Source organism: Alosa sapidissima, chromosome 16, assembly GCF_018492685.1.
Source record: "Alosa sapidissima isolate fAloSap1 chromosome 16, fAloSap1.pri, whole genome shotgun sequence".
Taxonomy (NCBI): Eukaryota; Metazoa; Chordata; class Actinopteri; order Clupeiformes; family Clupeidae; genus Alosa; species Alosa sapidissima.
The window spans coordinates 1,075,731-1,099,783 of NC_055972.1; the positions used below are offsets into that span (position 1 = coordinate 1,075,731).

At 42.3% G+C, this 24,053-nt stretch overlaps 1 protein-coding gene and 1 pseudogene across 1 annotated transcript; both read right to left on the reverse strand.

Moving 5' to 3' along the window:
* Positions 1–3,932: 3,932 nt before the first annotated feature.
* On the reverse strand, positions 3,933–5,415 carry LOC121685545 (annotated as a pseudogene).
* An 11,691-nt stretch (positions 5,416–17,106) lies between these two features.
* On the reverse strand, positions 17,107–19,839 carry LOC121685680. Its single transcript, XM_042066340.1, has 6 exons — positions 19,403–19,839; positions 19,193–19,321; positions 18,909–19,099; positions 18,589–18,739; positions 18,280–18,484; positions 17,107–17,866 (listed from the first exon to the last, which is right to left on the reverse strand). Exons 1-6 carry the CDS (start codon positions 19,499–19,501, stop codon positions 17,850–17,852), a joined length of 792 nt encoding a protein of 263 aa, XP_041922274.1. The 5' UTR covers positions 19,502–19,839; the 3' UTR covers positions 17,107–17,849.
* Positions 19,840–24,053: the final 4,214 nt, after the last annotated feature.

Here is a 24,053-nt window from a genome sequence, read left to right on the forward strand (position 1 = left end):
GTGTGTCCTGCTTTGTGTGCGTCTTTGAGTTAACGTAAGTCATCACTTTAATGACCCTCACTATGACTTTTGTGATGTTTATCAGTTTGTAGAGTAGCTCTGCCATCATGTGTAAAGTTAACGTCTTTCTTTGTTGGTTTGGTGTGTTGGAGTCCCATGTGAGAGATGATTAGGTGATGTTGGTTGACTTGGGATGTCAAGTATTGTTTAGTTGTACCTTTATATAGCCATATGATTTCAGTTTATTGTTCAAATGTCAATTGGTTTGTTTGTGAGTTGGGATCTGTACTGATTTACCCCATTTCACTGATTACTCCATTTTCTGTTTGTTTCCTCTTTGATGCAGCACACATACAAGTAAAGAACAAAAGAAAAGATTAATTGAAACTCAAATAAAGTTCACTTGTGTTGCACCGAAACCTGCCATCTCCGTGTCATCACTCCATACCATTGAGCCTTCTGACCGAGGCTCTGCCTGCTCGCTACACACTCACTCTACCTCGACCCACATCGCCCCCTACAGTTCCTTCAGTTGGGTTGTGGAGGTTAGCATACTAGAATAGAATACTGTTAAGAATACTGTTGGGTTGTGGAGGTTAGCACACTATAACGTTACAGCTACTTGTCAGGACATGTCGTGCAAGGCAAGTATAACTGCATAATTATAGGCTGTTCATCTTATTGACTCCAACACAGAACCCACCCCCACCCCCCTTCACCTACCACCACAAATACAATTCCATTCTGTGGGAAACACTGCCTTCCATAATCAGACCCTTCATCTTATCCATGACAAATGCATAGTCCTGTAGAATAGAGTATTGTTAGAATACTGTTGGGTTGTGGAGGTTAGCACACTAGAATATTATTAGGTTGTGGAGGTTAGCACACTATAACGTTACAGCACAGGGTAATCCTAATTTTATGCATCAAATTTATTCCAATCCAACTCAAAAGTTTTGAACCACAAATTGAAGGTTTTATCCAGATCAAAACCAAGAATAGATTATATGATCTAATCCAATTTCAGGATCCTTGTTTCCCTTTGAACAAGCTTTTTTCAAGATTTGATCCAATCCGTTAGCCGAAATCCGGTAACTAAAATCCGATAACCGAAATCCGATCACGTTTCTTTTGAACAATTGGGCCCAAACAAAGCATATGTAAAACTAAAAAGCTATGCTACCTCATGTTTGTTTTGCTCGGACCCCGTAAATCAACGCTTGCGGTTATATTTATTATTGTTATTATTATTATTACAGAGAAGAAACATTTCTAGCCATCTGTGATCATTATTTGGTCCCAGAAGGTACTAGTATGCCAACAATGGCTTCCTTCCTGTACAAAAGCACCTGCTACCATAAAAATAAACATGAACAAAAACAAAATGAAGTGTCAAAATTGTTTGTCCAGTTTTAATGACTCTTTAATTTATTGAATGAGTTATTTGTATTTCATTTGTTATGTATCAGACTTTAACTGTGGCCTCCAGTCAGGGGTGACCTATTTGCTACACTTTTAAACTTAAAAACATAAATTTCAAACGCTATAATTTGATGGTAATTTAGATACCATAGATTTAATAGAGACCCAGTCAGACCAATAGTATGAAAAATCAGGAACAGAGTTTATTTACAATGATGCGCATCAAGGGAGAGACAGCATGACTTCACCTAAAGATCCATCAGCTGCTCTAACTAGACAAGGAAATAGTTTTAAGGAAATAGGGTTTAAGTATCCTTCCAGGCTGACGGGAGATGGCGTTGGTCATCCCATCTCACGTTGACTACACTGAATCAGACTCTGATTAGTGGCAGCCTGGCAATCCGAAGCAGATAGCTACTGATGCAGCCATGCAGAACAGTGAAACACTGCAAAGTCATAATATTCCTGCTTATCTCTAAACACAGTCACCCAGAGATACAGTATACACAGGGACAGTACAGATATCATGCAGTCATTACATAGAATCATACTTTTAGTATCAAAGTGACCTACTAATGAGAAATGCAGAACATTAAACCACATATTGGAATATTGGACATAATGCAGAACATTAAACCACATATTGGAATATTGGACATAATGTTCTATTCCACTTTCCCTCAAATTCAAAAACATTAAGAAATATTTGTTACAGTAGGGTATTTGCCAGAAGTGTATTTTATATTAGCTGAATGTAATTATGTATGGACGCCTTCTGTTTGTAATCCATATATAATACTTACTTACTTTGTTTGTTTATTTGTATGTTAGATGTAGTTATTAGTTTATGTTTAAGGTTGTAGCTGTGTACCGGTAACCTGACTCTCGCCAGATGAATTTCGTTCCGCCTAGCTCCACTCATCCATCTGGGATCAATCCATTGGAGTGGTGCTTCAGAAGGCTGGGCCTTATTAAAAAATCCTTGCATAAGATTGGACAAGCCACTTGTCCGTCATGTATTGACGTGCTACTTCAACCACTCACATCGAAGCCAACCCGTGACGCTGAGAACAGTCTCACAGTCACTTCTACGCTACGTCACATCTATGACTAACTCCCGCCCTGCGTCCTGATTGGCTCTACCATACAATCTGGTGCAGAAATCACTCTCAATGGAAGAGGTCCCAGATGGATGTGAGTGAAGCTAGGAGGAGCTAAGCGGAACAAAATTCATCTGGCGAGAGTCAGTGTTAGTGTACCGGTACTATGGTGTGGAAGTCTAGTGTGGTCACACCATACATTTGCTTAATTGTAGAATTGAAAAAATGCAAGTGAATGGTGGGAAAGTGGCTGCCAATAAGGAAACATATCAAACATGTCCGCATATCTTTGAGAACACCATCCTCAGCCATCACAAACCTTAATTTCTTATTGTCACCTTAGTCCGCTGCCTTTGAAAGATTAACAACAATTTCACATCGCAGACCTAGAATTGGAATCATGAATCATGTCATCCACCTTATTATCTAGAAGTTGTCAGGAAAAGGCTGGACTCAATGTTTGTATTGTATTGATGAAATATTGAGTTGGAGAGGGCAAACCCACTGGGATAAAGGTGCTCTAATAACATTGCTTAGTCTAAGCGATGTTATGCAGTTTCTAAGCTAAAACGTTTTTTTGTCACATACAGCAAACGTCACCTCACCATCCGCTAGCTGCCTGTGCCCTAAAAAAATGCTCTGTCTCTGTGGACAGCCCAGGCTTTAAAAACAGCAACAAAAACAACTTGGTCCAACCTGGACCATAAAAACATAAACTAATGTGTGTGCACGGGTGGCCGTCTCCTAATGTTTCACCCACGTTCCGCAGTGCTCTAATATAGTCCATCACACTTTCATTTGGTCTTAAAGGGATTGCCAGAGAGTTTTAAGCCATTTGCAATACATGTGGCACATACAGACGATAACACCACGTTTGCAGAATTCAAGACTAACCTACGTAGTTTTGAAGAGACAGAGAAGATGAGAGCAGCTTGAAATAAAAAGGGAACTTTACTCACAAAATACAACGTGGGGAAACAAAACAACCAAGAGAGCTGGCTGATTCAAAGGCCCAGAGCACAGATAAACTAAGCACACAAAATATTTATTAATATATAATTTATAACAGTAGCAAAGCTACTTCAGATAGACAAGATCTGCTTGCAGACAGCAAATAAAAGAGACAATCTGGAGAGGTACACATACAAGCACAGAAGTTAAATACAGAGGAAACTAAGGGAAGGTGGAGGGGCGGGCAAATCATTGAGCAAACATGTCACACAAGAAAACACAGCGGCCAACAGACCCAGTCTAGAGACCCTGACAACAGATTAAATCCCAAAACATCTCATTTACCATTACCACAGACAAAGTACTGTAGAACGGCATACATTTTGACATTGTAAAATCATAAACAAAAGTTCTTGCTCTGGAATAATTTTGGTAAAATGCTCTGGTATACTTTTTTCATGCTCTAGACTGAAGACCCCTCTCTAGAATTCGCTGAGCATCATCTGCAAGCTCTTGCAGGCACTTTCCCAGCATGGTTTTGACGGTAACAAATGACAGTGAGCCGGCTGCCAGGGATCCCAGAATGGGTAAAGTGCTGAGCCAGAACTCCACCACCGCCTCTCCAGCACCTGCCACTGTGGTCAGCATCTTCACCACCACCTCAGCACTGATCTCCTTGTTCAGGGGGGACCTGAGACAAGCCTTAAACTCCTCCACCGGCACCTCCATCTGACTGGAGAGGCTCTCCAGGGACTCGTCATCCAAACCAAAAGTGTCATAATACCGTTTGATCTCGGTCACTAGGATTCCCAGGTCTATAGCAAATGAAAGGCCTGGGATGGGTACAGTGGCCATAGCTGCTGACAAAAGAGCCATCCGCCATATGTTGGCCTTAAGAGCCTCCACCTTTCTATGGTGGATCTTCATGTTCACATTGGGCAGAGACTGCAGCAGAACATGACACTTATGCTTGTGCAGATCTTTTGCCAAAGTCTCCTCCAGGAGGCTGAAGTCATAGCTGGATATTAGGAAGACTGCAGGGGATCCTATGTTACATTGCTGGAGGCCTTAGGAACAGGGGAGATAAGGAGACATTGGTTGATCTTGAAATTGTTTTTTTATTATTATTATTATTATTATTTATTTTTTACAGTTTTGGTGTTTGGGTTTTCTTACCATTTCCTTTCGTATTTTATCAAGCACTTGTTCTCGGTCAAAGTTCCTCTTTTCTCTCCCCTTATGGTGTTATCGATCTTGGAGCTTTTTTTCATTTCCTGGATCTGTTCACACAATTGAACACAGCTGCTCTTAAGTTCTGATGAAATGAGAATGAAAAAGTCATAACGGTGAAATTGGACTTTCTCCAGGTCCTCCTCAGCTTTAAAATGGGGGGGTCCAATGCCTGCAGATCCCACAAGATGATGTTTGGGTACTTGGGGTGGGGGTAAGCTGTGGGCTCCATGGTGGTCTCCACTGGTCCTGTTGGAGCAGACTGCTCTTCGTCGTCCCCCAAGGCCCGGAGGGCATTCACAAACGAGGATTTACCAGAACCGGACTCCCCCGTGATGCCCATGTGCAGCTTCACATGGTCCAACTCGTTGATGTAACAAATCAGCAACTCCTCACTGATTAGTGATAAATCTCCCAAACATGCAATGAACTGTCTGGTAGCCTCAACCTCTGCATCTGTAATGATGTCCCTGTCAGGAGTCAGGTCATCAGTCTGTGCACCGGAAGGCTCCATCGGGAAAGAAAACCAAAATTAAAAAAATAACTTTCAGCAGCACGACGGTGGTCCGTGTTCCATTCGTTCTTTTGAACGTGTACCATTTGTTCTTTTGAATTTCAATTAAGAATGAAAAACAATAAAATGGGAAAACAGTTTGTTATTTCATTATTCCGTTTTAGTGTCAAACAAAAAAACAGATTTCGACCTCTATTTCCAATATTTAATTTAAAGTTTATTTCAAATATACACCAATCAAAATACCATAGACTGTATATATAGAACATACATTTTGATGACCCTGACATGTTCTACATTATTAATAGCAGTCCTGGTGCTTGATTGAGTCCTTGATTCATTTAAACTTAAAAGTTATTTTGAGTCATTTGAAGTAGGTGTTAGCTGAGCCGGGGCCCTGCGCCACCTAACCTGTAGTAGCAGTAGTAGCCTAGAGACCCATAGGTCAATGGTTGTTCTGCATTTAGGCTAATCACTGATAGCCTATGTTGTCCCGAGGACAAAATTGTGCGATAAACACCACAAAATGAAGTTGTTGTATCTCTCCCCCTGTCGACTTCTCCCACACGGATTGTCCCGCAGGAAGAAATGACGCCCTGGCTGTCAGCAGACGGAGGAGCACACAGTCTACGAACATGCAACGCACAGCTATAAGTTTACACGATTTTAAATGGCTCAAAACCATTTAAGTTTTAATGAATCAAAAAATACTTTCCAGGACTACTATTAAGAATATAGAACACATCAGGGTCATTAAAATGTATTTTTATGTGTCACGAAAGGCTTCAGAGGGTGGGTTACAGTTAATACTATAGTACCAATATTAATATTGCTCCTTGATTAACCTTGCACTATTTGTATTTGTATAGGTGGTTGAGCATACCCTTTACCTGACTGACGACACAAATACGGCAATTTTCCCTGAGGAAAGCGATGGCCATTTTAGTTCCATGGCGCTGGTGGACAAGGCCCACTATGGCCATTTCAGTTCCATGGCGCTGGTGGACAAGGCCCACTATGGCCATTTCAGTTCCATGGCGCTGGTGGACAAGGCCCACTATGGCCATTTCAGTTCCATGGCGCTGGTGGACAAGGCCCACTATGGCCATTTCAGTTCCATGGCGCTGGTGGACAAGGCCCACTATGAGGGTTGCGGTGATAGTGGAACTACCTGGAACTAGATTTTCTTTTCCCATCGGCCACCGCAGCATCTGGCCTCTGCTAAGGGCCTCTGCTAAGGGCCTCTGCTAAGGGCCTCTGCTAAGGGCCTCTGCTAAGGGCCTCTGCAGCATCTGGCCCAGCCTCTGCTAAGGGCCTCTGCAGCATCTGGCCCAGCCTCTGCTAAGGGCCTCTGCTAAGGGCCTCTGCTAAGGGCCTCTGCAGCATCTGGCCTCTGCTAAGGGCCTCTGCAGCATCTGGCCTCTGCTAAGGGCCTCTGCTAAGGGCCTCTGCAGCATCTGGCCTCTGCTAAGGGCCTCTGCAGCATCTGGCCCAGCCTCTGCTAAGGGCCTCTGCAGCATCTGGCCCAGCCTCTGCTAAGGGCCTCTGCAGCATCTGGCCCAGCCTCTGCTAAGGGCCTCTGCAGCATCTGGCCCAGCCTCTGCTAAGGGCCTCTGCAGCATCTGGCCTCTGCTAAGGGCCTCTGCAGCATCTGGCCCAGCCTCTGCTAAGGGCCTCTGCAGCATCTGGCCTCTGCTAAGGGCCTCTGCAGCATCTGGCCCAGCCTCTGCTAAGGGCCTCTGCAGCATCTGGCCCAGCCTCTGCTAAGGGCCTCTGCAGCATCTGGCCCAGCCTCTGCTAAGGGCCTCTGCAGCATCTGGCCCAGCCTCTGCTAAGGGCCTCTGCAGCAGCAAGAGCTTCCGCAGCAAAAGCCTTTCAAAGGTCAGTATGTGAACTTTGCACTTATTTGGGGGCCTACATTTTCTACCACAACTACTTGGACGCTGAAGACAGCATAGGCCGAAACGCGTCCGTCTGGGACATGCTTCCATTAAACAAATAAAGAGCTATAGCTTGAGTGTGTTTACTTTTTCATCACCCAGTATTGTTTTACTCATCCAAACCCCATTTACTTTAATTGAGTTGAGTGCAACTTTCTCGCTCATCTATGCTTAGATTCAACCACTGTCCTAGAGAATATATGCTGTTATCTTAATGTCTGGTCCTTCAACCATAATAAAGTAAATTCACATGTCAAAGGACTTAACTGTGTGGAATAGTCTTACACTCAAATTAAGTTGTTGCAATTGTGTGTGTGTGTTTATTGAACTACCATCTTCATCGCAAACATGACCAATGGCAAGCCAGAGTCCAGTCAGTCACTGGTAGTGCGATTTTCTGAGTTTGAGGCCTCTGTTGAGGGCATACTTAGCAAAGTTAGTAGTGCCCTTGGAGAAGAGGAGACCTACGTCCTCACTGATGGTCAGGGAAACCCGATTGTGGACTCAGAGGGGACCAGAGGGGGCTATTGTTAAATACTTTATGTCTGAAGAACATCATACATGTCATCAGCTGAAAGACTTGCTCTTAGCATGGCCATTACCAGCCAATCATCATCTCAGTCTCATTTGTATCTGGAAGCATACTGCATTTGTCATCTTGTATTTCCAAAGGCCTCCACAGATCACAAAATGTATTGTCTCCACGGGTTACACCTAGGAAATGAGGTCAGTAGATAGGAGGGAAAAGGGCATTTCTGTTTTAAGCTATCTCATGTTAATGGTAAATGGACTGAGTTTTGGGGTTCAGTGTTTTGCTCAATTACACTTGGACAGAGATTTGGACAGAGAGCATGCGGGGCTCGAACCAGTAGCCCTCCTGACTCTGGCTAGCCGACTCGTCTGCCTCTGTGCCACTACTGCCTCTCATGTCAATAACATGAGGTAATTCTGAAATAAATGATCTTTTTTACAGGATCTGCATTTTGGAAACAAAATGTACGGAAAATATATGCTGTGAAGGAGGAAGACTTGAGGCAGCATTCTGCACCCAAGAGACGAAGAACAAGGTATCTTAATAGAAGTTCTTAGTGTGCTTTGCAGAGGCAAACAATACTAATGAAATCCCTCTGTTTGTGTGTTTGTGCAAGACAGCCGTGAGAGACCGAGATAGAGCCAATGTGATAGATAGAAATTGTCAGTTAAAGCTGTATCTTTGACCCCTCATTCTACATTATAGATACAGTATTTTACAGTTTTCTACACTGTTTTTTTAACAGATGACACTATTTTGACCTATCTGTTGTGTTGTTTGCTCTGTCTGCTTTTCAGTCACCGTGAAAATACAGGCCTTGATGAAGTGAAGTGTCAAATCGAGGAAATTGTTCTAGCCTCCCAGGGCCTTGGAGAAGTACTGTAACAGATCAACAAGCTGGTGCAGTCCGTGGGCTCCGATTGTAGGACCGTACTGTCCCTGATGTCAGCCCAGGTTGATGCAGTTAAACACGCATTTGCGTGTATAATTTGTACAAGTAAGGCTTTGTAAGGCTTTATTCTGAATGTAATTAGTGTCTACACGTCCTTCTTTATTGTAACACACTGATTCACTAGGTGCAACACCCAACCGGGTCCGTGTAGACACTAATTACATTCAGAATAGCAGCAGGTTCAAACACACCTGGCGCCACAGGAAACAAACAAGCCTACCGAGAGCCTTTTTGTGCACCTAGTGTATTGCATGAATTTACATCAACCATTGGATAGTTTGAAATGCAGTGAAACAGCTGATGTGAAAGATCTCACCACCCCATATGACAATCAGACAGTATTATATTTTAAAGATTGTTTCCATTATTTCAGACCCAGTCACTGACCCATATGTGTCAGTGTGCTGCAACAGCATCACAGGCTGTGGTGCCTGTATCCACAGATTGCGACTGGAGAACACATCACGCCCTAAATGCAGGGCGGAACATTTCAACCCTCACAAGCTCGTTGGCCTGGCTGAAGTCATGTCAGCACTGGGGGATGTATTGAAGGAGTAAGAACATATATGAATATATCTATTCATGTTTTATTTGAGAGTTCAGCACAGCACTTTTATACTTACGGTAATAGATTGTATTGTATACTTAATACTCAAAATTGATGTTTTATTGTTTAGCAATGATGCCACTGCAATTTTACAGTGTATGTTTCTTCTAAAGTGATATTCTGCTCTATGAGAGAGAGAGAGTGTTCCAATTGTTATACAGCCTTTGTATTTTTGATACATGTTGCATTTCATTGAAGACAAAAGACAGGGCAAATCTGGTGTAAATTTGACTCATTGCCCTGCTGGCACTGGCGCCTTAATGCAGGGGCTTACCTGGGCTTCAGCCCAGGGGCCTCGACCAATGAGGGGCCTCCTAATAATAATTATTATCAATATAAACGGCCGTGTCCGTATTCGCAGCGTCAGTCATAGCCTACTCTGGAGCTAGCCTACATAATTGAGCACATCACACAAAGGCAATGACATCCTTGCAGAGGCCCCCTTTGTCTTCTCTTCTAAAGTGTAACAAAATGTAACAAAACTTAATAAATCCCAACGGGTGTGTAGAGGAGCTAGAGGAGAGGCTGAAACTGACTGACAAACTTACAAACTCTGGAGATAACATGGATAGGATTGAAGCAACGATAACAAATGACGTTGATTCCTGTAACTGTCCATGAAAATATAGCAGGTAAATATCGTAGCAAATAGCCTGGCAATGAAACGGCTTTAAAAACATGTATTTTACTTGTTTCACTAGAGTGAACGCAGAACATGGGCTGCTGCGCAAAGAAATTAATTAGTGGTCTACATCTCCGTTCATCAATAGCTAAGTTTGTGCTAACCCATTTGTTATGTTTTCTCCATTGTTAACGTGAGATATGTCTCCATGTAGGGTAGCCTACGTAGTGATAATGCATAAGGTAGGCCTAGCCCAGGGGTCAGGAACCTTTTTGGTGGAGAGAGCCATAAACGCCCATTTTTTAAAAATAAATTTTTGTGAGAGCCATACCATTTTTAAAAACACAGAATACAATTAAATACATGTATTTCAATTAAGACCAACAATTTCAGAATGTACTTTCAAGTTATTACTTTTATTGATAACAGGTAAGTAAGAAGTCTTCAGGGGTTTATTCTGCCCTTGTGCTGGAAGACCTGTCCCTGTATCAAACATGAATTTTATTGCATGAATTTAACTACTTTGCTGCTTAACTTATTTCAGCAACCTGTTTCTTTTTGTTAACAAAACTTACTCTCAAGTCTCAAAACTTACTTTAACATCAACAATTCACATTTTACAATCACAAAACACATTTACAATCATATTTTCTTTTTTTCTTGTCTTTTTTGTTGTTGGTTTCTCTTTTCTTTTTCTTTTTATTTTAAAGAGTCAAATAAGTGGCCCATAAAGTCACAAGTCTCTGTGGCGGCCTCACCTCTCTCACACCCTCCCACGTTGTTATTTTGAAGCTTCCAAAAAACAAACACTTCTCACCATTAATGAGACTTCTGGTGCTGCATCGTTTTGCTGATGGCTTTGTAGTCTGGTTAAAACGCGGTGAGGTTAAGCTTCATGCAGGCGTTGAGGCTGTCATCAGTCAGACGTGATCTTAGGTTGGTCTTGATGTGTTTTAGATGAGAGAAGGACTGCTCACATGTATACGTAGATCCAAACATCGTCAATACAGCAATGCTCACTCGCTGCAGTGTGCGGTATGTGACTGGAAGCGCATTCCATGTTTTGACAATCAGCTCGTCTGCGTGTGGAAGATTTTTCATTTCTGTCCACTTGTGTTGGCTGGCCAGATCTGCTTGTTGTCGTGCAAGTTTTTCAAAATCTTCTGTCAGGGACTTGAACTTATTCACCCACGTGTCTGAGGCCTTCAGATCAGCGACCTCAAGCTCGAACTCTCCGATAGACACACCAGGAATGTAACTCAGCTCTGCTGCGTCCAGTGCGCACTCGTGTGGATGAGTGATGTGTTGGAAAAGACCACTGTGCTCACGAAAATCTCTAAAACGTGCTTTGAACGACTGAAGGAGATTAGATGTCATGCCAACTAGCTGTTGGGTGTCAACATGTCGAGCGGGATCACTTGCTGTGCAGGCATCTTTAAACTCCCTCAGTTTTTCAAAGTGCAGTAAACGGCCCGTTCCGATTCAATGAAGAGCTCCAGCTTGTTCTCAAATGCGAACACTGTTTGTTGAAGGGATGCGACTGTATTTCCAATGCCTTGCATTTTCACGTTGAGTTGGTTTAGATGTGCTGACATGTCTACAAGGTAGTAGAACTTCAGGAGCCACTCAGTGTTGCCTAGCTCAGGATGCTCGACACCTTTCATATCCAAGTCCGGATTTCACTCAGGCAAACCGCGAACCAGCTGAGCACCTTCCCTCGTGACAACCACCGGACTTTGCTGTGCAGAACCAGACCAGGGTAAGTATTCCCAACTTCATCCATCAGTGTTTTGAACTGGCGATCATGTAAAGCTCTAGCAACGATGAAGTTGACTACCCGAATGACCAGCGACATCACCTCACCAAGCTGCTCGCCACACATTTGCGCACAAAGCGCCTCCTGATGCAGAATACAGTGAAGGCTGAGGATCGGTCTGTTCTCGTGTTGACGAAGAAGCGCCACAAATCCTCTGTTTTTCCCCACCATACATGGAGCACCATCGGTACACACCGAAATGAGTTTGTCCATTGGTAGATTCTTTTCCTGGGCAAACTCCATGAACGCCTTGAATAAATCCTCCCCTCTCGTTGACCCCTTCATTGGCAAACCAGCAAGACTTTCCTCACGCATTGCGCCACCGGCAACATATCTCGCAATCACACTGAACTGGGAAAGATGACTTACGTCAGCTGATTCATCCAAAGCGAGGGAGAAGTACAGCGCTGCATTTATATCCCTCACTTGTGTTTCCTCCACTTGATTTGCCATCATAATGGCACGATCGTGAACGGTTCTTGCTGACAGAGGCATGTCTTGTATGCGTTTAATTATCTTCTCTTTATCCGTGAAGTCATCAAAAAGTTCATTAGCCACATCAAGCATGAACGTTTTGGCATACTCGCCATCAGTGAAAGGCTTTCCGTTCCTCACGATCGCTAAAGAGCCGACAAAGCTGGCCGAATTAAAGTCCCCCTGCCTGGTCCACACACAGAGTTGCTGCTGACTAGCCTGGACTTTCCTCTGTAGCTCTTGACAGGCTTTCTTTCTGATCTCCCCCGCTGGATATTTGGCTGCAAACACAGTGTGTCTTGTCATGAAGTGGCGCTTTATATTTGACCGTTTCATCGATGCGATTTTGTCATTGCATACGAGACACACAGCAGCCTCCTCTCTCCACAAACGCAAACTCTTCCGTCCATTCATGGTGAAAGGATCGGTAGTCGTCATCTTTTTTTCTCTTCGCCATTTTCTTTGTTTTAGATACCGTTAGCTAGCTGAATTTTTAAGTAAAGCATCAGCGGATGGAATGTTATCTCGGCACAGCATTGTCCAATAAAAAAACGCGTTTTTCATATCTGTACAGTACATCGACGTAACCGTGAACTTCAGCGGTAGAGAACAGAACATATATTATATTTCGAACACTATTTTAACATTTTGATTTCAGCAGGTCCATTTTTAATTTAATACAGTACCAAAATGATTCATGACTTATTGAGTAAACTAATGGCAGGTTTGTCCGAGAGCCAGATGCAGTCCCCAAAAGAGACACATGGCTCGCCAGCCATAGGTTCCCGACCCCTGCTCTAAACACACACACACACACACACACACAGCCTCTCATCATCCACTCTATAAACACACACACACACACACACACACACAGCCTCTCATCATCCACTCTATAAACACACACACACACACACACAGCCTCTCATCATCCACTCTATAAACACACACACACACAGCCTCTCATCATCCACTCTATAAACACACACACACACACACACACACACACAGCCTCTCATCATCCACTCTATAAACACACACACACACACACACACACACAGCCTCTCATCATCCACTCCCGACCCCTGGCCTAGCTAATGTTCACGTCACATGAGCCAGCTGCTTGTTCTGTAGGCTAAAAGTATTTCTGTCCCAAACTGCGTTTAAAAAATGGTGTGTTATGTAGACAGAATAAAAAAAAAACCCTCCTGGTGAACCCCCCCGACACGACAAACACATGCACGTCTGAAAGCTTGAAACGTCCATATGTGTAACCCATCTTTTAACTTAGCCAGCTACAGCCAGAGTTCGCCAAACGCTTGTTTTCGTGCAGGCTAGCCTTTTTGATAAGCGATGTCATGGGTAGGCTGACGTGATTAAAAGAATACGCCACCCCTAGGTGAAATTGGGTCACTCCCCGCAGTCCCTAGAGTTGGAGGAGTCAACCCATGCTGACTGAAATGGAGTGTTTGTGCTGTGCAGAAAGCATAGCAAGTGTGGGCATAGCACCGCTGCCAGGCGCAAAGACATCACGCAGCATCTCTTCGGGAGCGTTGCCCACCATCGATGGCAGTATTTTATCCCACTCTGCACAGCACAAACAGTCAGCCTAGTAGCAGAGAACTTGGTAGTCACGCTGGTGTATTGCCGAAAATTGAGGGTTTTCAGATGCTGCGTGATGTCTTTGCGCCTGGCAGCGGTGCTTTGCCGGTGCTATGCCCGAAAATAGTTCCAAATCTAAATTGGTCTAGTAAATCCCTTCGTGTTAATTTGCATTGATATTTGTACTCGATGTGAATGTACAGGTTACGAGAAATAATTATAACAAATCTTAAGTTATTTGATTCACTTTTGCAACGACATGCTAGCTGATTTGGCCGGATTACAGCGACTACGCTAAGCTAAAACTAACCGGGCTGTTTCTAGATTAGGACAATGGCTGGGTCGGCTATAAAACGCTTTGGCTCACTCCTCCAACTCTAGGGACTGCGGGGAGTGACCCAATTTCACCTAGGGGTGGCGTATTACTTTGAGGGCTTTCTGTTCCTGTTTATATAAATGTTTTACATAGGCTCAATAATGATAGGCTACACTGCATGTTAGGCTTTATTAACCAAAAGCGCACGTTATGTAAATAGCAGAGGTGGAAAGTAACGAAATACATTTACTCACGTTACTGTATTGAGTAGTTTTTCTGTGTATTTTGTATTTTTTAAGTAGTTTATAAAATCGGTATTTTAAATTTTACTTGATTACATTTTGAGTGAAATATTGTACTTCGCTACATCAAAAATCCCATCCGTTACTTGAGTAAAAAAAAAAGTTAAGACTAACGAAAACAGAAAGGGAGAGAAAAAAAAATCGCGCCCTAAACCACTAGCCTAGTGATAATGATCAGCATGTAGCCTACAACTAATGAATCAAGCTGGCGCCATGCAGTCTTTCTGAAATTGATGGAGATGGAGCTGGATCACGAGATGCATCAGATTAGCCTAACCTATGAAAGTGTATTTTCCGCTATTCCAATGGGTTGTCTCAGTTCGTTTTAGCACCAATGATAGATAGATAGATAGATAGATAGATAGATAGATACTTTATTGATCCTCAAGGGGAAATTCAAGTTTGATTGCGGCGATATTCAAGCAAACACCATGGGATTTCGTGTTTTGACGTTTGTGCTCACCTTTCTTTGGAAAGAAGTTTATTAGCAGTTGTTTCCCCTCATTTTGATGTCTCTCTTTTTCCTGTTTTGGCCTTTGTTTTTAGTAACTTGACTTGGCTTTCTTGGAGAAAGACATTGCACCAGCAGCAAAACAATTAGCGGTCCACTACTAGCAATGCTCAACTAAATAAATAAAAGATATGAATCGTGCAGGCGGACTAAACCATTAGCTCTTTAGCAAGGGAGAGTGAGAGTGACCTTAGACAGTTTTCACTATGTTTTGTTTACAAAATCCAGTCAGTCAAACTTTACATTTCGTCTGACATTCATTTTGACATTTCATTTGGAAGTTAAAATATTCAGGTAAAATAAATATATGGTGGAAATAAGTATTGAACGCTTAATTTTTTTTTCAGTAATTAGCCTAAACTTCCAGTGAGTCTATTCGAAATTTTCACCACACATTATATTAACACACATAAAAAATCCAAACATAAGAGTTTTGTGTATTAAAGTGGAATGACACAGGAAAAACGTATTGAAGGTGCCTACTAAGATTTTTCTTCAACACTCTGTGGAAAAGCCTTTGTTTGTAAAGACAGCTTCAAGACATTTTCCTGTATGACAAAATGTATTAGTTGCAGTATCAGGTGTGATTTTGGCCCATTGTTCTAAACAGATTCCAGGGGTCCCTCTTGTGAATCCTGATCTTTAGTTACTTCCAGAACTGTTTAATTGAATTTAATTGAATTGGCTGCCTTCAAGTCTTTCTGGAGCTTTCTCCGAGTGGTCCTTGGCTCTTGGAATTGACTATCCTTCTGACTCCCTGGTCAGAAATATTGCGAGGAGATCCTGTGCAAGGCCGGTTGATGATGCAGTGATGTTTCTTCCACTTGCAGATAATGGCTCCCATGCTGCTTACTGGAAGATTCTGAAGTTTTGAAATGCATCTGTAACCAGTTTCATTGATATGTTTTGCAACAATAAGGTTGCAAAGGTCTTGGGAGAGCTTTTTGCTTTTATCCATCATGAAATGTTTCTTGTGTGACACCTTGGTAATGAAAAACCTTTTTATAGCCCATCAATATGTAGGCTACTAAACAAGCTTATATTAATTTGCACAAATAGAAAGGATAACTACTCTAACTACTTACAGATTCCAGCTCGTTCCTTCCCTTTCCTTGCCTTAGTGCTTTTTCTTAGCGTGTTCAATACTTTTTCCCTGTGTTATTCCACTTCATTACACATGACTCTACTTATGGAGTTGTTTGGATTTTTTATGTGTGGGTTACTGGAGTTATTACTAATGCCTGGTGAAAATGTTGTGCCCCCTGTATTCCACTTTTCAAGGGCCCTCTCCTTCCCACTTTCCCCCCCAGTTCGACGCCCTTTAATCTGCTGAACCTTCTGCTCGTTTCCAAATATAAAAAAAACTCTGCAACTCAACATTGGCCTGCCTGCCTCAGCTGCTTGTGAGGGGCTTTTCAGTTGTGCTGGATTACTGTTCACTGCAAAGCGACCCAAGGATGAGTGTAACTAACTTTGAAAATCAACTACTGCTCAAACTTAAAGGAGAACTCCGGTGATTTTTCACATAGATCTCCATTTCTCAACGTCCTTATCAGGCAAGTACCTCCACTCGGCGGCCATATTGCAACACTTTTTGGGCACTTATCGTGCATCTATTTCGGCAGAAATGCGTGTGCGTAAGGCTTCACGACACCAATCTTGCTCCAGCAGCGAGATCACAACAGATGATTGACACGATGTCTTCACAGCACACCACATGATTGGCTCAATGTATTCACAACACACCACATGATTGGCTCAATGTATTTACATGTCGACGTTTTGCCGTGGAAGGGTTGTGATATGTGTAGACAACTGCCATATTGGCGTTACAAACTAACCACATGCATTACTATGGAGGATTTTTTGAGTGCTGTATCTCCTCATTAGAAAGTCTCAGGTAAAACTGGTTGTTCTGGTACCCCCCCCCCCCCCCCCAAAAAAAAAAAAGTAACTAAGTAACTTTTACTTAAAGTACATTTTAAATGAACTACTTTTTACTTTTACTTGAGTACATTTTCAGATCGGTATTTTAACTTGTACTTGAGTAATATTTCATCAAGGTATTGGTACTTTTACTTGAGTACAATATTTTCGTACTTTTTCCACCTCTGGTAAATAGGCGGGTCAGATAGCAGGCCAGGTATCATTTAATCATAATTAATATTTGCGGTGTGGGGGGCCTTAAAGACATGTAGCCCAGGGGCCTCAGGTGGTATTAAGGCGCCCCTGCCTGTTGTTGGCCACCTGGTGCTGTACATTGGAAATTGAACAAGAAAACAACATAGACGGAACTATGGGAAGTGAAGTAAAGCTGACCTAATGGGCAACAGAATCAAAGGTTCTATGTCCCATTAAAACAGCTTTACATCCCTGTCCATATTTCAGTCTAAGCTGTGCCAAAATTCCTTGTTCAATTTCCTATGTACAGCACCAGGTGACCTCAAAGGTCTATGCATCAATCTACACCAGATTTGCACTTTAAATGTTTCTGTCCTATCAGAGAAAATGTTCCAATTGTTAAACAGCCATTGTATTATGTATTTTGATGCTGCACTTTATTTTTGATACTGCACTTCCATTAATCCATTAAAGAAAAAAAGAAAATATTTTTATTTTTACAAAACAGGCAAGAATTCTAGCCATACACTAACAACTGGGGACACAGGTGTATTTATATCTGCCTTTGGGTAACATCTATAAGGTTGCACAGCGCGTTTTGAAGCGCTATGTAGTTGTCATTTACAGCATCATTAAACAACACAGAGACATCAGGGTATAGGTGTGCAAACATCTCCTCCGCACGACATTTGTCCTCCTCAGATGGAAAGGGGTCATTTGCAAATTGTCAAAGTCAGCGAGGAACACAACTCCGCTTCATACATTTTTGCCACGATAGAGGCACTGGGAAGCAGCGCCTCTGCGATTTTGACAGGACAGCCACCTGCTGCCAGGTCATTGGGTCCCACGTCCTACAAGGAAAGAGGAAATGAGCAGGTGTATGGATTTGATTGACAAGGGCCAACTTGTAATGGCAAAACAACTTACAGCATAGCAACTCAGATGTTATTGTGTGTCATGTTCCTACTTGATGTTGGTCTGATAATCCAACAAATGAGATACCAAGCTACCATTGCGGAAATTATTGATGATAATTATGTTAAGGGTGACGTGAATAGTACATGCTGTTTGGGCAACAAACGCTCAGTATTGGGTAGGTGGTCACAACCTAATAGGTAGAGTAGGGACGTGGCAGATGTGTGTTAACAGCAGAGCTCCTCATCTATACACACATAGAGCTAATCTTATGGGCTACTGAGGATGACTGGGCTGCATATAGGCTACTACTGATAATGCTGTGGTTGTGTTAGGCAGTTTAGCATACCTGGCACTCTGTGGGCATTCCATGCTTGAATCATTCTGCATAAGCCAATCTCACTTAACGTGCGGGTAAGGTTTGAGGTGCAGTATTTGGTTAAATCATCCTCCATATCAATTAGTTCTTGGTCCTGCAGCTGAATTAGGGCTTCTTTAAGTGGATAATTAACTCGTTGGTTTACCTCTGACCATATCCTCTCCACCCGATGATTCTGTTGATAGCAAAAAGCACAGTGAGTATAACTATTAGTCATACAAGTCCCTAACTAATCAATGTTCTGTGCACCACCCCCAATCCATATCTGCATTATTTTACCATTGTAGATGTGGTTTGTCGGTATGGTGGGCCACTGGTGTTGTGTCTTCGTCCTGATAACCTCTCTTGCATGTACAGGCACATGTAAAAAAACTCCCTTCCATGATCAACGCGTACTTGATCCCACATCCCATGACGGATCACTGCAGATCTGGAATAAGGTGCAAATGAGGTTAATATGGCACCTAAGCGTATTTTTTTCTTACCCTGCATATTAAAGCACTTTAACATGATATTATGCAAACTATTTTGAGATTTCCCATCAAGAATGAGAAGCTTGAATTAGAGTGTGTGTGTGTGTGTGTGTTAGGCTGAGTCACCTGTAAACTTCCTCATAGATGACAAGGTTGTTTTTAACAGGCATACTGGAATGAGCGATGTTACCACTGTAGCCATCCACGGCTAGGACATGAGTCACCTCAAACATCACTAATTTTTCATTTTGGTCCATATGTAGTTGATGGCCCATGTAGCAGCCTTGATAGGGGACGGGACTCAGATTTCGCGCACCCTGTTTGATTGGACATCGTCACATTAGTGCACACACATCATGACATGTTATATTAAGAATATGGTGACGAGACAAAATAAAGAGCCAATTAACCTGACATCGTTGCTCATGGTACGGCCGATGGATATCTCCCAGTACCTTCCCGACTCGACGTTCTGCTGCACGCACTCCCCTCGTTGCCAGGTACCCAGTCGTGAACTTACGGCCATACAATGGGCCTGTCTGGTGATGAGAAAACATGCCTTTGTCGATGTGATCCTAGGTCTACTTCATAGCCAGACAGATAACGTGAAAGATACATACCTCACCTATCGAGCCCATAACAGCTCTTTCCAACTCTGCATCGGTAACCAATCCTTTGCGTCTTAGGTTGTGTTTCTCACAAAATCTTCGAATACCCATTGTGAACACATCTTAATTCCATTTTTCTTCAGTGTGGCGGAAATTTCTGCATGTGTTTTGCCTGCTCCAAACAACTCTTTCATGTATTTAGCATGGATCTAAATGGCAGCCATGGTAGAATAACATCCACCGATACAGACTGATGCATCCAAAAACTTAAAATACGCGCTAGGCAGCATAGCTGCATAACTTCCGGGGCATAGAAACCAGAGAGAATAAAATATCCAAATTGAAATAGGCACGAGGGTCCGTGTATCATTCGTTTATTTGATATTCAATTGAGAATCCAAAATGAAAAAACGAAAAAAGCACTTGTTTTTTCATTATTTGTTTATGAATGTGATACAAACCAACAAATAATGCTTTGTTTTTCAGACTTTTGATTTCATGATCAGATCAAAAGTAGAATGTTTAAAAAACGGCCTCAGGCCCAAAACTGATTTTGTTATTTATTTTTTCCGATTGCTCTGACCCGGAAATTATTTATCGACTTCCATTGCCAGCTGCTACTTCTGTTTTGCAGTGTTAAATCGGACTAGGCCTACCAGTCCGATTATAACTTTTCCACACACAATTTAACCTAAAGATCTATATTTAAATGACCACTCGGACAGAGCAACAGAATCTCTTTTTTTCTCCTCAGTCGGCAGTCTAAACGCATAACTTAAAACACTTGGACAATCCTAGGGGAGAACCGGGACGAATGAAACACTTCTTAATTAAACGTAATTTACAAAGACATCGTAAAACACTGAAAGTTAATATTTTGTCACTATCAACCTACATCTATTCTCTGTCAAATACAGTTGCATTTACAGCTCTGAACAAAACCGTTGTGTATTTTAGATAGATTGCTGCTGGGCTATATGTCTTGGTTCATGTCTGTTAACAACTCATTGCCGTCATGGTGAAGCGCATTACTCGCGGTTATGGAAATAGCATGCGCTATGCCATTAATATAGCTAGAATAATGCATGTTTCAAATTATATAATGTTTCTATAGTATAAAATGTTATTTCACTCTGTTTTACGTGGTTAAAGCCACCACATATCCAAATAAGTGCCCTTCATGACCCACAGGCGACATGTCAGTCTCCAGGTTAACATGGCAAAACTCGACCCCCTACCTGAAAACCCCAAATATATTTGCATCTTTTTAAAACTGCTTTTCCATGTCTCACCTGCATAAAATATAGTATAAACACAGATATGTGTGCATTGACTTAATAAATAGGGTTTACTGCCTGGTTGGGACGAATGTAACAGGTGTTTCAATCGTCCCGTCATAGACATCTAGCATTATAGGCTGTTTTGCATCCATTACAAACAAACATGCAATGTGAACGTCTGGGATTGGGGAGAGCACTAAATGCTCTACTGAATAAGCATGAAGTCAAGCCTTTAAATGAAAAACACTCTTTAATAATAATTTAATAATAATAAAAAAACGCTAATGAAGTAAACTTGTGACCATCAAAAATCATTTATCGCCTACTCCGTGATACCAGGACGTAACAGGAAGGCATTTGGCTGAGCAACGGAGGTTATGCTCTATGTTTTGTCCAAATGATGACTGTCTATCATCGTTGCACTCGGAGAAAACCGGAATGTTTCATTCGTCCCCCGTTTCAATTGTCACGGTTGTACCCTACTGCAAAGCCATTCCTTCCATAGGCATGCAACGTCTGACATAAAAAGTTGAATATGAACGTATTTCACACCTGACAATTAAACGGAGCTGCCGCCTGCTCGAGATTTGACTGATTCGTGAGCTCTCAGAGTGTTTACTTGCGCGTCTTTTTTAGATGGTGAACGTAATTGGACGGGCAAGACTGACAAGTAGACAGGCCTAGGCCCGCCTGTGGCTATACGCCTATGGCTCGATTTGAATTATTTGCTCTGTTTGTGAATGAAGTTGTAGCCCCTCTTTCTTTTGATCAATGTGCTTGTTGAACGATGTGTGTCCCTAGTTTCCCTGTCATAGCTACTGTCTTTGGTGTAATCTCACCAGAAGGCTACTGCAGCATGAGAAGGGAGATGATTTTCTGTCGATTCAACGAAACCGAGTTTGCCATCGTTGCGCAAGTCGCCCAATTTCTCGCTATAGTTGTTAGACAATATTTTCTGTCGCTAGGGATGGTCAAAATTAGTCGCTAAATCTAGCAACAAAGTCACTAAATTGTCAACACTGAGCACTGACAAGTCTAGACCAAGAAAGTGACTTGGATAGACTTCCAGGTCACAGAAATCGGAACAAATAAATATCAAAATCAGTTTCGGCCCTGAAGCCATTTTTTAATGTATTTATGTATTTAACGTTATACTTTTGATCTGAACATGAAATCAAAAGCCTGGAAAACAATGTGTTATTTGTTTGTTTGTATCACATTCATAAACAAATAATGAAATAACAAGTCATTTTTTATTTTTTTCGTTTGATTCTCAATTGAATATCAAATGAACGAATGATACACGGACCCACGAGGACTGTATTTTGATTGGTGTATATTTGAAATAAACTTTAAATTAAATATTGGAAATAGAGGTTGAAATCTGTTTTTTTGTTTGACACTAAAACGGAATAAAATAAACTGTTTTCCCATTTTATTGTTTTTCGTTCTTAATTGAAATTCAAAAGAACGAATGGTACACGGACCTACACGGACCGACGGTGATTAAACAGCAGAACACTTCAGCAGCACGACGGTGATTAAACAGCAGTGTGAACACTTCCAGGTTCATGAGGTCCTGTGCTGCGGTCCTGCTGAGGAGGAAACTGGTTGGACCTGATTAGACACAGTGTGGCTGTGGAGCAGTGTTCCCACCAGGCGGTCAAGAGCGTGCAGATTAGCTTCGGCATGTTAGCATACGTCATTTTCAAGTATGGCGCCGTATGGATCATTTGGAACCAGCTCCATGCACGAAAATCCGTGTTGGGCACGAGCTCCCATGCGCGTACATGTTGGTGGGCGGGTACCTATCCGGCGGCTACAGCCAAACGTTATTCAGTGCGTAATTGAGCTTATGAGAAGACATGTATATTATGGTTATGCATGATGACGAATAAAGAGAATTGTATTGGCTTTGTTTCGTTGTTGTTTGTCCTGAACAAAAATAGCCTAAATATGATTAAAGACAATAAATTACACAACAGCGGCATAAAGCCCTTAATTGTCTCGTTATAGCCTACACCATGGGTCTCCAACACTCTCAACCCATCATAGCAGCCCCATTTTGAGCTAGCCAGAGGCTGAAGCAGTAGGCCTATGCTACTACATTTAAACACAATTGTTGCCGCGAGGCATTCCAGCCTACGAATTTAATAACAAGTAGGCCTACACCATGCATAATTAAAAAATAACTCAACTTAGGCTACATAATAAGGTTTCCATTACAGCACAGCACACATTCAATGAATGAGTGAAAGCGGCTGCCTTGTCTCGCAATAAACAGCTGGAAATTCCGACACTTTTTCAACTACGTGAAACCTCACAGTGAGCCATCAAATACCCCCTATATTTAAGTGCCTATCAGTCTCAACATTTAGATATATAATAAAACAGTCTTAAAGTAAATTAAATCCCAAACCAAACCGAAAATCGTCTGCTTTTGATAGCCTGGTATGCCGCTCCAAACGAAACACACGTCTTACAATAAAACGCACAATGTAAGAAATAAAGCTCTGCCTCGCATACAATCCTGCCCCAAACATACCAGGCTAAGCAAATAGCAGACCCCGGACATAATTTGAGGATTTACGGAAAGTGTGCGATCATACATGGCTGCCTGGCGATGCTCTGGCCGTCTGTGCCTCCGACTCCGCTGCCTCATTTGGATGGTAACTCGACAGGTGAGCGCGAAAATTGGATGTTGTGGATGCGTAAGTAAACTGTTTTTTGCTGAGTCCGCAGACTACATTCTCTTTAAGGGTTACTTTACCATCTGCGGTGTACAACCCAAAGTATTTCCAGACACTACATTTTAGATGAGTTGGGGACGTAATTGTCCGCTCAGGCTGGCCGTTCTATGCGTTATCTTTCATTTTCGAACTCCATGCGCGTTCCCGAGCAACTTTTTCTTCTTGTTACGTGGCAAGCAATGTATGTGCATTGTCGTCACCCTCTTACTGGAGGACGACTCTCTTTTTACAGAATATTCAATAAAAATCGACGTTGGTCCATGCGTCATTTCCAGCTTTGGAACTTGGTGCATGGTCAGAGCCGACTGGCGCTGGATCCGAACCCCAGTGTTCAAGATGGCGTTGACTATGAATTGGCCGGATTTACTAGCCTAGCCTCCACCATTCATTTGTATGGAGGGCGGGACTTAGTCACTCTCTCCAGTTATATATAATACCTCCATGGTTCCCACAGGGTGAACTCATGGCTCCACCCACAGGGTGAACTCATGGCTCCACCCACCCATATTGGCTCCACCCACAGGGTGAACTCATGGCTCCACCCATCCCCTTTTTTGTGATCAAATTCTCTTTTTTATGGAGAATCTATATGACCAAATCACACATTTCAGAAATGAATAAACATCAAAAGAA